Source organism: Hydra vulgaris, chromosome 02 (genome assembly GCF_038396675.1).
Source record: "Hydra vulgaris chromosome 02, alternate assembly HydraT2T_AEP".
NCBI classification, from domain to species: Eukaryota; Metazoa; Cnidaria; class Hydrozoa; order Anthoathecata; family Hydridae; genus Hydra; species Hydra vulgaris.
Window position 1 is genome coordinate 66,794,439 of NC_088921.1, and position 18,009 is coordinate 66,812,447.

Consider the following 18,009-nt stretch of genomic DNA (forward strand, 5'->3'; position numbering starts at 1 on the left):
ATAAAACCCAAAATTTCCCAAAAATCTCCACTGGGCCAGGTTTTTGCCAACCCTACCAATAGATAACTTCAAATCTATTGTACACACAACAATACATAACTACTATTACGGCAACATTTTTTTCTATTTTTATACTTGTTAGTATAAAAGTGTTGGTGTTTATACTTTACATTGAATAAAGAAAAATTGCCTCAACTCGAACTAATACCTCATATCAGCCAAAGTTAGACTTAATTGGAATCCTTTAGCCTAACATTTGTTGACTAAAGCCAATTCTATTTTCCACAAGTCGAGACATTTTTCTTGATCCCTTGAAGGTTTAAATTATCTTAAACATTAAACTTAGTACTTAAACATTTTTTTAAACTTTTTTCATATTTTTGTTCGTCTAACTTTATAATAAAATTTTTATCATTTAATAAATTTTTATGTGTAAGTTTTACATAAACTTGTTATGTTTTAAAGTAATCAATTTTAAACTAACTAATAATTATTGCAATAAATAAATTGCAGTATTTAAGATACAATATATTTGTATTGCGTTTTAAAACGTTGTCAGAGATAAATAACTTATTTAAACCGACAGCTCAATAGCTTTCAGATGAGCAACTTGTATGGCTCACCAATTTCAGTAGAAAATGTTAGGGGGCATCCGTGAGTACGTATGCCATAAAACCACTGTTTTATGGCATACGTACTCACGGAACCCCTCTGCATATGTACTTTTGTCTGCTGAATAAACGGGGGAAGGGGGGGAGGGAAATGTGGGGTTCTGTGGTTTACAACTTGTGTAAACTACAGAAAACCGCAGAAATGGGGAGAGCGTGGGCTCATGTGAGAGCTTTAGCTCTTTCTTGAGCCCACACTCTTGTTTGAGCCCTTATATATATAGGTTCATATTTTGATAATAGTTTAACAATTTGATAGTAAACATGTTTTCACCTGTTCTAGTAATTAATTCATGCAATTTGTTTAAGTAACTTGTTCCAGTAGTTTGTTTTAGTAAATTTAGGTCAGATCAGGACTAGGACTATTATGACCACCCTGTTATCGTTAACATGTTATCCAGTACAAAATGCTTATGACATGGATCTTCCTAGGATTTACATTTCCAGACAAGAACAACCTCACACTCCTTCTTTTAGGCTGCTATAGATTAAAATCAGTATTATACTGTTCCTGTCTTAGGATGATGCTTGACTAAACTTTTGGTTTTTGGCTTGTGCCTCCTTGGTAGTGGTTATGTAATTCTTTCTTTTATCTCCTAATAAGGTTACAGCTCTAAAACTCAGTTTAATGCTTCTGAGGCTGGTTTGTAGTACAGCTTCCCAAACTCTATGATAGCATTCAAAGAGTCTAAATCTATCACTTTCAAAGAGTCTAAATCTATCACATCTAACTGTGAAATATCAGTTAGATGTAGTAGATTTAGAGTATTATCAGTGTCATATTGTGTATTGGTGTCTTAATTAGAGCTCTTGGTAATTTTTGAGGTAACATAAGGAGCTGATTACCACAACTTTGGATTGATTATCAAGATTAAGGCAATTAAAGCTTAGGCTTAATGCTTACACTATCTATGATTTTAGCATTTAGTTTTCTAATTAATAAAAGCATAAATAAAGTGTCTAAAAATACAAAAAAACCACCAAATCATTTAAAGCTATCCTTTACAAATATTTGTGGCCTTTGAAATAACTTAACATCTGTTGAATTCTTACCTTTTGTAAACTTCACCAGACCTATTTGCATTTATTGAGACTAATTTTGACTGTTTCTTCTCTGGATTTTAGTGCTGGTGACTTTTGCCGTTCCATTTGCAGAAACTCTAGTAATCATATGCTTGGGCTGAGTATATATTTACATATCAACTTACATATCAAATCTGTCTAATATATAAAAAGGGCATATATTTACATATCAACTTACGTATCAAATCTGGCTAATAAATAAAAAGGGCATATATCTATATATCAACTTACATACCAAATCTGGCGAATAAATAAAAAGTGCATATATTTACATATCAACATTTTGAATCCTCTGACTATTTTTTTTAGGTACTTTGCATCACTTTACTCAAACAATTTTCTTTTGTTAACTGCACTCTTTTCTATTTTTAAGACCACACTCTTTTCTTTTTTTTTTTTTTTTGATCATTTTAACCAACCCCTCTATTTATCCTTAAGTCAATATTGTTGATTCTAAAAAATGTGCCTTCTTTATAATCTCATATATTCCTGCAGGCACGAAAACATTTATTCTTTCTTAATGGTTTTAAGTTAAGCTTGACTTTACTTAAATTGTAAAAGGATAAGTTTACTCTCTGACTATCAATAAAGATTTTGGTCTTCTCATTCTATAGCTAACTTGCTAACCATTATAAAAGAGAGGTTCTATTGTGCATTTGATGGAAGCGGTGAAGTAAAAGCTACTGTCATATCAAAGACTTTTGATAACGTCTGAAATGTTAGTTTTCTCCAAAAGCTTGAATAATGTGGTACATCAAGAAAAGATGATGATCTGATAATACAGGTTAACAAAATTTAATTTTTTTTTATCATCACAAACAAAAATAGGCTTTTCTTAATATTCAATGATTCACATGTTTAGAGTATAAACAACAGCTGCGTACTAATTAAATTTTTCTTTGTAATTTTTTAACCTGTTTTTGCAGGAGTCATTACTTGTAAAATATAATTACAAAAAAATGTTACAAATATTACATAAGTATTTAATATACTCAATGCTGAATCCAAATCTGGTTACAATTTTGTTCTTAACATATAGTTTTTTAATTATTTACATTTTTGTATATAATTAAAATGCACTTAATTATATGAAAATGCAGTGTTCAATAAATCACATTTTATGCAAACCATTTATTTAGGAAAGGTAACAAATACATCATACATTAGGATGTAAAGTAACATATACATTAGGGTGGGGTGACAAACAACAACTTTTAAAATTTGCCTTCCAATACTACTAAAGATATTCTATGTAATAAAAAACACTAGATATAAAAAACTTTAAAATAAAATTATCTTCGTTTGGCCCCAACAACTTTTGCCATTTTTTAAATAAATACATTTAAAAAATTTTTGTTCTCTTTATTGTGGTTACAACCATCTCTCAACTCTTTAACTCCAAAACGCAAACCATTAACAAACAAGGTTGCTGTGTGAGAAACAAGTTGATGCAAAACAAGCAACATAGTGGGAATCAATTGTTTTTTGGCCCACAACCTGCAACAACTTGCAAACAACTAATTTACATTAAAAAAAGCTTTTAATATAATTGTAAAATAAGAGTATACACATTACAAACTATTAAAAGTGTTAAGAGTATGAGTTCTATTTAAACTTTTGGCCTGGAATATCACGATACAACATCCAACAATGGTCAGCCATCTTTCATAATATCTATGATAACAAACTTCCCTAGCTCTAATGTCTTGGTGAAAGCCTTCCCCTTGCTCAACACTCACTGCACCAAGTTTTTCTAGATGTGAATGCAGGAAGTGCATTTTTAAAGACATTGAACAATACATTTCTTTATAAGCATCAATGAGTTTTGCAACTCAATCTTTTTATGCATGAACTTTTTATTCCCCAGAAATTTGCACATATCCATTTAAAAGCCTGCCAAGCTTCCAATTCCAGTGGACTGGGCCCTTTAAATTAAGTATTCAAAAAATGCTCCCGGAAGATTTATGGCCCAACAAAAATTCCCGCCTTCAATTTTGTGCACTAAGTTTTGGAAATTTTGCAAAAAAGGTATTGAAACACTTTAGAATCAAATTTACCCATTGCTTTAACAAAATTAATTAAGCACCCATGGCACACTGGCTAGAGTACTGAACCAAAAAGTCTGCGGTTCAATACTGGCTCTGACCAGATAAGTGACATTGGTGAGGAAGGAGCAGTGAACTTCTTAGTCAAATGTTATTCTGCAGTGCACTGTGATAAGACTGTTAGGATTGCGAAGAGCAGGTAGGATGATCTTTTACAGATCAAATATATCGGACATACTGGACACTGCAAGTTTTTTACTGGACACTGCTTTTTCCATACGTAGACCTTAGAGCACATTCATGTTTGCTGTAATATATTTTGTTGTAGCATGACTGTCCCACAGGCAAATAAAACAACAATACTTTATAAAATCTGTTTGCATGCCCATTAATATACCTATACCTTTAAGATCTCCTTATATTCAATCAATGGCAGATGTGCCATTGACTTAATATTGATATACTACTTAAGGCAATCAAATACAGTCGTACTTTATTGCTTTAAGTAGTATGCCCATGTTGTCATACGTCTCTTTTAGATGCACAAAGTGGCAATAAGAATGGATGGCTTGACATTTCCATTATGCAAAAGTACAGCTTTCAGGTTTTTCTTCAAAGAACCAATAAAAAGACGCTAGCCAGATGCTGTGTACGCCTGAGATAATTCTGTGAATAGACCATTTATATAATAGCAATAACAAATAGGGCCATCACCAGTAAAATATGTTGCCATATTAATACTTTGATTTTGATTTTGGTAGTAACTGATATAAATATTTTTGTCAAGAAACTGTAAATAATATTAAATAATATTATTATCTATAATATAATTGCTACAGAAACATTTAATGTCGTTTCATTAGTTACTAGGCTTTGAAAGAGCGTATTCTCAAAATGCACGCGGTCATTGGAGAAAGATCTCTTAAGCGAGTTAAAACTTTTTTCCTTTTGGAATTTAATTACTATTTATTAGTTTAGAAATATTACATAAAGAATAATATTAAGATAAATAGTCATTGTTAAGATCATATTATAATTGAAGTAAGAATAGAAAATAGTTATACATACATTATTATTAGATATAAAGTAGAAAGGATCACTCCTATTAATTTTTTAAATCGTTTATATTTTGTTTGTTTTAATTTTTCTTTTAGCTTTATTTTTTTTTAGCAGTTTTAATTTTATTATTTTATTTTTTAGAAGGAAAATAGGGGTATGGATGAGGCCTAATTACTTTTTATGCAACAAAAAAGTTATATTAATGCTATTTCCATAAAATTGGTTATTACTACTTTGAAATTTCTGTGATGCTATTAACTATTTTTGTCCTTTTTTAAAAAATTTAGAAAAATAAATTAAAATTTTGTGCCAACACTGACATGGCATGTCACATGTTATTGTATGTAAAGGTTAAATTTTGTTATGAGGATTACAGTGGTTATGAAAAAAAAAAGAAGGCAAAGAGTTTTGTTTGCATATATATATTTTGTTTACTTTGAATCTTTTTAAATTTTCTTGTGTCATTTTTAAAACTTTTGTTTGCACATGTTTATTGTTTGCATATATGCTTTTTTGATAAGTATGTGTTTGTGATAATATGTGCTTTATAGTTCTTTTATCATTGTGTTTTTATAATAATGTTAAGTGCTTTTTTATTGTTTTTGTATATGTTATTATGTGTTGTATAATTGTTTTATAAATGTGTTTAAATGTGTATATAAGGTTAAATATATATTGTGTTTATAGAAAGTACATATGTTTAAATTATGTTGTTTCCATGTTTTCAAAGTGCTGTGACTTGGTAAACGTGTAGAGCAAGATTTGTCAACCTTGCTAGCCAAGTGATGTACTTATAGCAGAGGGTTATACAACAGTGTTTAGTGTCAAACTTTTACTCCTTTAGGTCTAGGTGCTTTCAAGCCTTTATTATTAATTATTTTAAAAATACATAAAAATGTATTTTAATAACATTTTGAATAGTGTTGTTACTTATGTTCTGTTATATATGGATGTCATGTTACTTAAGTCATGTTATATGCATATTATATTAACTTATAGTATGTGCTATTGTTGTGTGTTGTTGCTGTGATGTTGTTTTTTTGCTATCTTTTTAGTTGATAGACATTTGACTTCCTTTTATGTTGGTGTCTATTGTTAAAAATGATAAATAGGTAATTTTATTATTAAAAATCACTGCTTTTAACCATTCACTAAAAGCCAATACAAATTATTTTGCCATATATACAATTTGTTTTATCTCAATTTAATTTTTTGTCTTTAAGGTTGTTTATTCCATGATTTTGCTATAAATATTTTGGAATCATGATGTACCAGCATAAATTGTTTTCTAAAAGCTAACATGAAATAAAAATATTTAACAACTACTACTCTGGTAAATCACAACAGCTTTATTCTATAAGGTACATTGATTTTCATTTTTTGTATATAATTTTTTTCTCATTTACTTATTCGTTTCTTTTTTTATTTTAGAATAATCAGAAGATGCATTTATGTGGTATAGAAGAACAAAATATTGTAAAGTTTTATGAACTTTTCAAAAACATTTACTAATAATTTTTTAAAGAAATAATATTAAGTTTGCAAAAAAGGTAATACTATTCCAGTTTATAATTATTTAGGAGAAATGAATTATATTTGTCACCATTGTGGTGCTAAGAAATTTCCTGATGAAACACATTTTTTATGTTGCCATAATGGAAAGGTTGTTTTGTCGTAACCTTCATCATTTCCACAAGATTTTTTTAAAGGAAAACATGCAGATGGAATTGCCAATCCTAATTTTTTAAAATATATTGGAAATTATAATGCCTGTCTTTCTTTTGCTTCATTTAAAGTTAATGTAGTTCAACCCATGAATCATAGACCGCCAAGTTTTTCATCATATAGGTAATCTTAGGCCAAATCAAGATGTTCCGCTGACATTTTGTCAACTATACATTTATGATCCACTTGTAAAATTTAGAATGCAACAACGTGTTAATGATCTTTATAATAAATAAATTAATGAATTAATTGATTTAAATGATTAAAATGATTTAATGTTTCGATTGCAAACTATTATTAGTAAAGAGAACCCATTTGCCCTTGCATTTAAAAACATGGCTGAAGTGGAAGATAAAGAAATTCATCAAGCAGATATAGAAGGTTGCTCAGTGTAAGTTGCAAAAATGTCTTTACTTGAAGGGCAAAATAGATGTTGCTATAATCTCCCTTCACATAATGAAATTGCAGTTGTATTGTACAGTTGTAACTTCAAGTACTTTAGCTTTATTTTATTTTTTCTTCTAGGAGAGTTGGAACAAAAATTAAGTATAAATTATATGATTAGTATACTTAAATAAATGAAGCATTTGTATCTCTACTTCAGAAGTTAAAGGTTGGTTGTTACATTTTAGGAATTGTTGGGGAGAGAGTTAATAGTAAAACAATTAGTCTTTATTGGCTTATTCTTTATGGTTAAATTTATGTAAATTTTTTCATGTTTTATTTAATTTGTCTTAAGGCACATTAAATATAATTTTGACAAAAAAAAATAACAAGTTAAATGAAAAAAGTGAAAAGTCTTTTCTGGACAACAGAAGTTTTTCCTTTGAACATTATGGGGACACCAGATCTTTTATATTGACCTAACTTTGTTTCACATTGTTGTAGGATAACAGTCTTTATACCTCTGTAGGTACTGAAAAAACTAAGAAGGTTTCATACATAACTCATTTTCACAAAAAGCTGAACAACCGACCTTTGTCTTCTGAGGTACAGATATTAAGATTTATAGTTTATTTTAGTTAATAGTTTTGGTTTAGTTTATAATTATTAAAAAAACTATAGTTATATATTTATTTATATGTAAATATTATTTTATCGACTATTCTGGGGTATGTTTTTTTTGTCTTTAGTATATGGTAGAAGCATAACTGGTAGGGTTGTTTTATATTTTATATATTTTGTATGGAGAAATATGTGCAATCGGTGAAATAATTATTTAATAAATATGATATTTTTTAACTGTTTGCATTTTACTCATATTTTTATTAAAATAAAATTTTTCACTTGTTTAACTCATTTTAATATACTCTTTTTTTTTTTTAATATTTTCAGCATTGTCTTCTGTTACCTGTGAAAATGGTGAGGTCATGCTTTATATTTTAATCAAATAAAATTGCAAATATTTATAATTTTTATTATGTTTTTCTATTTGTAATTTTAGATTTGCTAACATTTAAGAGCTTTTGTGATTTTAGATTCATTAACATTTGAGCACTACAGAATTTATTGCTCCCAACACCCAGGGTCTCTCTTGGAGAGGTCTTTTAATAAGTGGTGTAATAATGGTGGTATGGATGAGCACTCCATCAAATGGAGGGTTCATCCATACCGGGGTGTTGGGAGACACCAAAGAAAAAACAGCAACCAAAAGGATGTAAATGTCTTCTATCAGTGAAGATATTTATAACTTTTTTGTAGCTGCTTTTTCTTCAGTGATTTTTTAATTGTTTTTTTCAATTTGTAATATATTGTATATTCGATTTGTTTTGGTCTTTTTTAATTAAAATTTAATTTGTTTTTTCACCGATTAAACTTAAATATAGTTAATTTGATTGGTTATCCAATTATCATAATATAATGATGCTACATTCTAATGTTAAAATTAATTAATTGGTAGTTAAATTTACTGAACTCACTGCTTTTAAAGTTTACTATAAGTCAAGACAATATATTTAGCTATATAGATGCAATTTATTTATGTCTCAATTTGATTTTATATCTTTTATGTTTATAGTTTGGCTCCTTAAAGCATTTGTTATTTTACTTTTTAATTAAAATACTTTAAATCTATTGTGATGTCTTTTAAATTAAACTAAAGTTTACTGCAAGCCATCATAAAATAACATCATAAAACAACACCGAAAGCAGGTAAATTGTTTCCCAGTTTTTTTTGTTTTTTTTCTTTTCTTTTATGTCTACTTATCTGTTACAATTTTTATTTTAGGTTTGTCATATGACGCATTAATGCAATATAAAAGATCAAAGTTTACACATTTTTTTAAATTTATACACATGTTTGGTTGTAAAGTTTGGTTGTAAAGTTATACACATGTTTGGTTGTAAAGTTATACACATGTTTGGTTGTAAATTAAATTTTTTTTGTTTGAAATGTATTTGTACTCAATTGCTTAGTTATTTATAATAAACTTAGTTATTTTTAATAAATTTATTTAGTTGTGTGCATTTAACGTTTTTAAGACAATTTTATTTTTTAAAGAATAATGAATCAAGGGGATACCAAAAAATTGTATAATATAAATTATGTATAATATAAATTAATATAAATGTATAATATATATTAACTTCATAATATCAACTGAATTTCATAATATCAATTGTATTCATAATATCAACTGTATTCATAATATCAACTGTACCAACTGTAAATTAACTTCATAATATCAACTGTATAATATAAATCAACTTCATATTAATCTTAATAATTAAAGTTCACGTTATAAAAAATATAACAAGAATTTAGTTATAGTTTTTAGTCAATTTAAAGCATGGCGAAGTGGTATTATTTTGTGTCAGTAACTAAAAACGTACTATGTTGAAATTAGGAATGTCGAGAAAAATGGTTCTGCCTTAAACTGATATGATCTATGTCAGTTGTAAATTACTCAAATTATGTTAAATAACTGGTAAATTATTTTACCTCCTCATACTTTTTATGTGAATTTTACAAATGATTTAATTTTTTCAATTTGAAGGTATTTTTCTAAAAGGGTATTAGTTAAGGTTTTGTAACTTTAAATTGTGGAAAACAGCCACTATAAATTATGTAACAGACCAACCATAACCCTTATTACAGGTTACTTTCTGCTAGTAACAACAATTATTATAAGACAATAATTAGATATGTGTTTTAGCTAGTTTCTTAAACTATTTCGGTATAAAACTTCAAAAATTTCAAATTAAAGCTATCCAGAAAATCCAGGTAAACTGGTATATATACAAAAACTAGACAAAAGATTATGAATATATTTATATATTATTAAAAATACAAATAACATCAACAAATCATCAAAAATAAACAAAAAGCTGTTTTATCATTTAACTCAATTTTAGTGTGCTAATGTATATATATGTATATATATATATATATATATATGTATATATATATATATATATATATATATATATATATATATATATATATATATATATATATATATATATATATATACATATACATACATAAATTTAATTGTAACTATTAAATAACTCTTTATATATATATATATATATATATATATATATATATATATATATATATATATATATATATATATATATATATATATATATATATATATATATATATATATATATATATATATATATATGTATATACATATATGTATATATATATATATATATGTATATATATATATATATATATATATATATATATATGTATATATATATATATATATATGTATAAAATGTGGCAGTGGTGTTGTGGTAGTGTGCTCACTTTATAAGCAAGAGGTTCTGAGTTCGATCCCCACCATATCCCTGGTAGTACCGCGCTCATCTTGTTTCTCCGTGCAGCAGCCTTGTTCGCCAAGGTTTGTGTTTCGGAATTATAGAGTTGAGAGAGGGTTATAACCACAAGTAGCCTCCTCATCTGTAGTGGCCTCATCAGCCTTGGGGAAGTGAATTAACAAAAAAATATATATATATATTTATACACTACCGTTAATAATTATTCAAATGGCATTATTTATTTTTTTTAAAGCTATTTTTTATTTAACTATTTTTTATGTTTATTTTTGCACTATTAGATAATTTAAAAGTACTTTGGGTAAAATGCTTTGATAAAAATCATAAGAATAATAAAAATGCTAAAGTGGGCAAAACTACATAAATAATGAACCATTAATGACTGTAAACGCGGACCGATATGTGAGGATATGTGACTATACAGGTGACTTTGTGAAAATAGAGGGAGTAATAAACAAAAGTAGTTTACTTGTACACTTAAAAAATTATGCAACACCTTCAGAAAAATGGGTTAATGAGAAACTATTTATTTTTTCAAAAGAAAATGACTTAAATCTTAATCATATTTTTCAAAAACTTGTTTAAGTTATTTGACTGAGTTGGAGAACGATCAAATATTAAATAAAATGATTTAGCCTCCCCAATCACAAGATCTCTCTCCTATAGGATTTATATGGGAGGAATAAAAAGTAATGCAAAAAGCTAATGTCAAATGATGCATAAGATGTGGACAAAACTTATTAGTTAGTGGCATGATATTGACTTTAACAAATAGGATAAGTCATTAAGTAGAACGCCAAGAATATGTATGGTAGTTATTGTCGTTAAGAGTGATTAAAAGGCAAATAAATTATATATTAAAAGATTATATATTAAAGGTTAAAAGGTAAGTAAATTATAAATTAATCTAATCAGACTTATATTAATATTTTTGTAAACCTAAAAAAAGGAAGATAACATATAATCCAGGTAGATTTTGCTCACAGTTTCCCTTCCAATAGAAGTAAAACTATGATATCTTATTTCGAAAAAAATGACCATTTGAAAAAATATGGACAGTAGTGTATTTATTTAAATTTATGTATATAAATATACATAAATTTAAATAAACTATTATTTTTAAAATAAATAAACAGTGCTATTCTCATCAACAAAGATCACCTCTGAGCACTGTTGTTGCCCATTTGATATTATTTGAAATAAACTGTTAGAAAAACGCGGTATAATTCCTTCATCTTGATCATAACCCATCATCCTACAAAAGAGAAAATCTTTTTTAATTTAATTTCTTTATTTCCATAATAACTTATTATACCATAAACAATAAAAACATTGAGTAACTCCTCTATTTCCTTCATAACTCATTATCAAATAGAAAAAAGCACAACATAAATATAAGTTTAAATTCTATTAGTTTTAAAACTATCAGTATTTTTTAAATAAAATATATATATATATATTTTTTAAACATCTTCACTTTCAAAAAGGCTGCAAGCAACCACTATTACAGTTGGAAGTTACTGGAAGAGAGAAGATGAAATTTATAGTACAAGATAACAATTAACAGACGACATAGAAGATTGCAAACTATATGAATCAGGAAAACAAAATAAAGGAAGCGAATTTCAAAGGACTGATGTTCGAGGAAAAAACCTAGATGAATACAAATTTTTGGAGCACTTAGAAACACTCACAGTAAAAGGATAAGATTTACTTGAATAAACAGTAACACAAGAATGAAATTTAGTAGATGGTACAAGAGGTTCTTTAGAGCAGTGCTTATTATAGTAATTATAGAAAAAAGAGAAGCAACATTACGACTATGTGACAGTGGTTGGAGGTTGGCTGCAAGAGCAGGTCCACCTATGTTTACAATGCATTTTTGCACCTTGTCTGAAAGAGAAAGGGCATCCTTGGAAGATCCGCCCTAAATATGGCAACAGTATTCCATACAAGGACATATTTAAGATTTATAGAGATAAAGAATAGAATCCTGAGTAAGAGAGTGGCAAGCACAATAAAGAGATAGAACCTTACCAGATACTAATTTTGCAATGGATTTGATATATGGTTTCCCAGAAAGAGAAAGAGAAAAAGGTTAATCCTAGAAGACAAAGGGTAGATGACTCTTCAATTACATTACCGTTCATAAGTATAGGAAGATCTAGATTATTGCAATAACGATTTATCTGAGTTAAAGTTGAGCAACCACTAAGAGCCCCATGCTGAAGCAGAAGTGAGTTCCTTTTCAAGCTCTAATGCCTCCTTTAAATAATAAAGAGAGTGTTAACTTCTTATCTAGACAAGAATAATTGGTAGTATCATCAGCAAACAATGCCATCTTAGATGTGAGAATTACTAGGAGATCATTAATGTGAATTTAAAAAAGTATAGAGTCAAGGATAGAACCCCTGAAGTTACAGAATGAGGAAACTCTGAAGTTGCAGGATATGGAGAAGAGTCTTGTCCATCAAGGACAACTTTTATACTATAGAAGGAAGTGAACAATCTTAAAAATAATACCTGATACACCATAAAAAGAAAGCTTATGGAGAAGACCAGCATGCCAAACTTTATCAAAAGCTTTAGAAATGTCAAGAGCAATAGCCTGAACCTCTCCACATCTATCTAATACACGATAAAAGCTATCAGTTATTACCTAATGCAAGATAAAAGCTATCAGTTGTCTGGACCACAAGCTGTAAGAGAGTCTAAGCAGGAAACCACTTCAGATACAGAAGCTGGAGTGATACGAAGGTCAGGCAATGGATTAACCTATTTTTTGGCTATATCAGGTAGAACGTGACTAGTGGAATCAAGAGATGTATTGATGAGAAGTTCACCTAAAGACAATGCTGAATTGCAAACAATTCAGCATTGTAGTTAGGTGAGGTGACAAAATCTGAACCATACAAGAGAGGTGGAATAATAGATTTACCCTTGTTATAGATACCATTAAAGATTCTCCAGAAGTCCTGAGAGGCTAATTTTTGAGATGAAATTAGAGATTTCATGACCTGAGAATACCGGGCTTTGGCATTAGACAAAACCTTTTTAGATTGGTTTCTAGCAGTAGTAAACAGAAGTCTATTTTCTGTGGAATTATTTTGCTAAATAAGCGTGGTCAGAAGCACCTAAGGATGAATGTGGAGAAACTGAGCACTGACTAGGATCAGAAACAAGACATATGTCGAGTAGAGAAGATAAAAAATTTGCATTGTCTGGAAAGTGAGTTGGAAAGTTGACTATTTGTGTTAGAGATTAGGAAAGGCAAAAGTTGAGGGCCTTAACGCCTGCAGAGTCACTGACACTAGAGCCAAGCGATTCAATGTGATGAGCATTAAAGTCATCAACAACAACGATATTGGCTGAAGGAGGAAAAGAAAGGAATTGGTCAATTTGATCAGAAATAACATCGAAAAGAGTGCAGATGAAGAGATGTCTTGAGAAAAGATGTCTTGAGATGAAGGAGAGCAATATAAAACAAAGAGAAAGGCAATAGAGTGAAGTGGTGATAAACAAAGCACATAGAAGAATAGTCTATGGATTCGAAACTAATATCCTGAGAAATGGGTGAATCCTTACAAATGTAAATGCCCAGGCTAAGCATGTGACTATTGAAAACTTTACAAATTAAAGGAAGATAACCATCAACACTAAGATCACAAAATGAAACAGCTAAACTCAAATTAGTCTCAGAAAGAGCAAGTAGGTCTGGTGAACTTTGCAAGAGATAAGATTCAACAGAAGAAATGTTACTTTGAAGACCACGAATATTAGTGAATGATAGATTTAGAGAACTTGGCGATGATGATAGTTTTTTGTGTTCAATAGTTTTTGGTACCTTAGTTATTTTTAAATTTGTTAAAGTACTTGACTCAAAGTACAGATAGTACTCAGTACACTATTTAATAGTCCAAGCAAATGCCTCATTACTATTAACAAACCCTAAGCCGTTACAAAAGGCCCCAAATATGGCCTCAACAGTGCATACCAAAAGTATAAACAAGGACACCATCTATATGCAGCATGGCGCTGTTAGTACTCTGATATTTTACAGCTGTTGATCTCTGAGAGCTACCAAAGAGAAAACTTAACTACCAGAACCATAAAACTGAGTTTTAGAGCTGTATCCTCATTAGGAGGTAATAGAATGAGTGGCCTAGTTATAAAAACAAGCAAGCAAAACCTATGCATTGACACAATAAAAACCCAAACATTCAGTCAAGAAGATCCAGCATTCAAAATCCTAAATTAGAAACAATGTATTATAAATACATCTATGCCAGCCTAATAGATGAAGAAGGGGTGCGAGACTAGTCAACAGATAGAATCTATTTACCCCTTAAGTCTTTGCCTAGGAGACCTTCTACAAAACAGCAGCCGGATGCATTTAACATCTACTCAAGATGAGAATTATACTGAAACAACAACTCTAGCCTTTACTCAACCAAGAGTTTCAAGGCAAGGGGTGTTTTAAGTCGGAGTTGGGTTCTCCCAGTCTTTACCTAAAAAAGCGTATCCTTGTAGGATATGCTTTTTTAGGCAGCAGGACATGAAACATGTTGTACTGGGTTACATGTTACCAGTAGCAGAATAACCTGACCTGACCTTTTTAATGTTTCAACAACTTATGTTTAAACATGAGTTTAGTAAAATTAGAATGTCTTAAACAGGAAAATAAGCAAAATAGAACAGAATCTTGTCTGGTTGAAACCTGATTTTATTTATCTTATTCTGCCACACACAGACACTTATGTTTATGTTAAACACAGTACAAATTTTTATGGTAAACACAGTACATAGATATATGTTAAATACGATACTGAGATTTATGTTAAAGTAAGGGATGTTACCTGCTCTAGCAAAAGGAGGCATTTGTCATAAAAAAACAGAAATTATCAAAAGCTCTCATCTAGTCAATAAAAATTTGACTAATGGATTTTAAAAAATAATAATAATAAATATTATACTTTATTTATCTAATGAAAATGAAAAAAATTTATAATGAGTTGTCGTAACAAAGTAAAAAGTAACTTAAAAAAATCAGCTTGGCATTTCATTAATTTTTTCAATTACTAAGATTTTTAGAACTTTCAAGGTTCCAAGACTATTCTTTAAGAGTATTCTTAAAGAGTATTTTTTAAGAGCATCCTTTAAAAGTATTCTTCAAGCACTCTATAACAATCCATGTCAAATTTTAATCAGAAACGATGAAAATAGACAACAATGGCTGAGGACTTTTTACAATAAATAAATAATAAACTTTTTATTTTTTCTCATTTAAATATTTAGACACTTTTGATAAAAAAAATCTATAAAATCTATTTGCTAGACCAAAATTAGGTTTAAAAATCAAAGTAAGATATAATTTATATTAAAAACTATTTAAAAAAGTACAAAGCGCATCTAACCGATGCATTTTAAAGTGTCAATATCTTTGATTTGTTACAGAAGTTAACAAAATTAACTTCTTTTTAAACAACCATAGAACAAATTTAACTAGATTTTTAAAGCATTACTCTTCATATGTGGTAAAAATTGATGACTTTAACTTGAATGTTTGACTGGAATAAGCAAAGTAACATTCACAAAAGTAAAAAAAAAATTATAATAAAAATAAAAATAAAACAATTAGTAACAATTCCTTACGTATATGATTTTCCTGAGCCAGTCTAAATAAAAACATAAAAAAAATTTAAATTATAATAATTTCATAAAACTACCTTTAATTAAAACTTACCTTATTATTATACTAGAATTTTTTTACTGCATTAAAAAATATCTTTGTATAAACAAAATCTACAGTAACCAGTAGATTCAGCTCACAATCAGGAACTTTTATGTTCCACTCTACATCTCTGGAAGCACAGCACTCAACCTCCTCACAGCAACCCTATCTAACAAAGTTAATGTTTTGGAGTTAAGAGTTGGAAGAAAGTTTCAAATTAAAAAATAAATAAATAAATGATTTACCTCCTTAACTGTAATGGCGCTCTCTAGATTAGAGGTAACCTCCTCCTTAGATTGGAGGTAATCCCTTTCTAGATTAGAGGTGTGTTAATAAAATTGAAAAACAAAAAAAAACTTCAACTTCATAAAATAAAGTAATTGACAAGAGATTTAAATGTGACAACCAACAATGGCATTGACAACCAACAGTGGCATGTTGGTTGTCAGTGCCATTGTTTTTTATCTTGGAACTTTTCAACAAAAAATAAAATTTTATAAAAATTACTTTAAGATATTTTTTAAATGATCAACAAATAATTTTTAATTCATTTTATTTACGCTTTCAAAAATTAAATTAATTATTTGATCTAAAATATTGTTCTACTTAACATAATAAAAATATTTTTCAACACAAATATTGTTTTAGCAAATAAGGCTTTTTAGCAATAAAAATTATTAATTAATTTTTCTACATTCTCAAAAATTATCCATTCATTTTTTTACATAATCCTAAACATTCGAACTTTGTTTTAAATCTATCATTACTACATTTTTTAAGCAATCTTATGCAGATTAAAACCATATCTTTTTAAAATGCAATGTAATGCTAACTAGTTTACTCTCGGTTACATGTCAATGTAAAACATAGCATTTATATATTTATGAGCCTTCAAATCATGCATATATGGTAAAATCCCACATAAATAAGCCTATTTAGAATAATCCTGCATGGGATTTTTGGTGCCAGCACACCACTGATAACCAATAGTATGAAAAGCATGACAAGAAAAACAAGTATTTTAAGTTATTGCATATAAACAAAAGAGTTTTATAATATAAAAACTAACCTGTCCGTATGCAAAAAGACATGTATTATATCCATCTAATGACCAGTTAAGTAAAGGTTTTGCAATTTTGTTAAAAATCTCTTCTTGATCTACATAAGATGCTGATTGACTCTGTCTATCAAAAGACCAAAGTGAATAATCAAAGTTAAATTCATAATTGTAACCATTTTCACTGTGTAATATGGTAGTATTTCCATTCATTGAAACTGCATTTTTATGACCAGAAACAATCTCACTGTTTAAATAAAATTAATAATAGATAGTTATTTTGAAAGATTTATAATTTCTACTTGATAATTCATAAGTAATATTCTATATAATAATACTCTACATAATTAATTATTAAACATTAAAATGTTAACATGACATAATGACAATAGTTTTTCAAGAAAAATAAAAATAAAGAACAGCAAAACAAAACTTTTATATGCCGAAAAAAAAGTTCCTAATATCTAGATTATTCCTGTCAAACCCCAAACCCTCATTGATGTATGTAAGATGTATGTATCTATCATAAACAATGCTTCAAGTTAGGCTAAGTATGCAATAAAATTTATACATGTTATATAAGTATATGTGTATAAATTTTGTATAGATATATATGTATATATGTGTTTGTATGTGTGTGTGTATATATATATATATATATATATATATATATATATATATATATATATATATATATTATATATATATATATATATATATATATATATGTATATATTACTGAGACAAATAACAGGCTCAAAATTTTACTGTATGTCATCTATCAAAAAATTGAGACATATTTACAAGAAGTAGATTTTGAAGTTTGAAACACCCAATGGCACCATTTGG

General features: G+C 28.2%; 1 protein-coding gene across 1 annotated transcript in view; it reads right to left on the reverse strand.

The window, feature by feature from the left end:
• The window catches only part of LOC105848631 (kinesin-like protein KIF14), a 110,746-nt gene that overhangs the window by 70,419 nt on the left and 22,318 nt on the right, over window positions 1-18,009 (reverse strand). The window contains exons 2-4 of the mRNA XM_065791748.1: window positions 17,173-17,407; window positions 16,025-16,047; window positions 11,534-11,627 (exon numbers count right to left, since the gene is read on the reverse strand). Coding sequence (XP_065647820.1) covers window positions 11,534-11,627; window positions 16,025-16,047; window positions 17,173-17,407 — 352 coding nt within the window. The remainder of the gene's footprint in view (window positions 1-11,533; window positions 11,628-16,024; window positions 16,048-17,172; window positions 17,408-18,009) is intronic.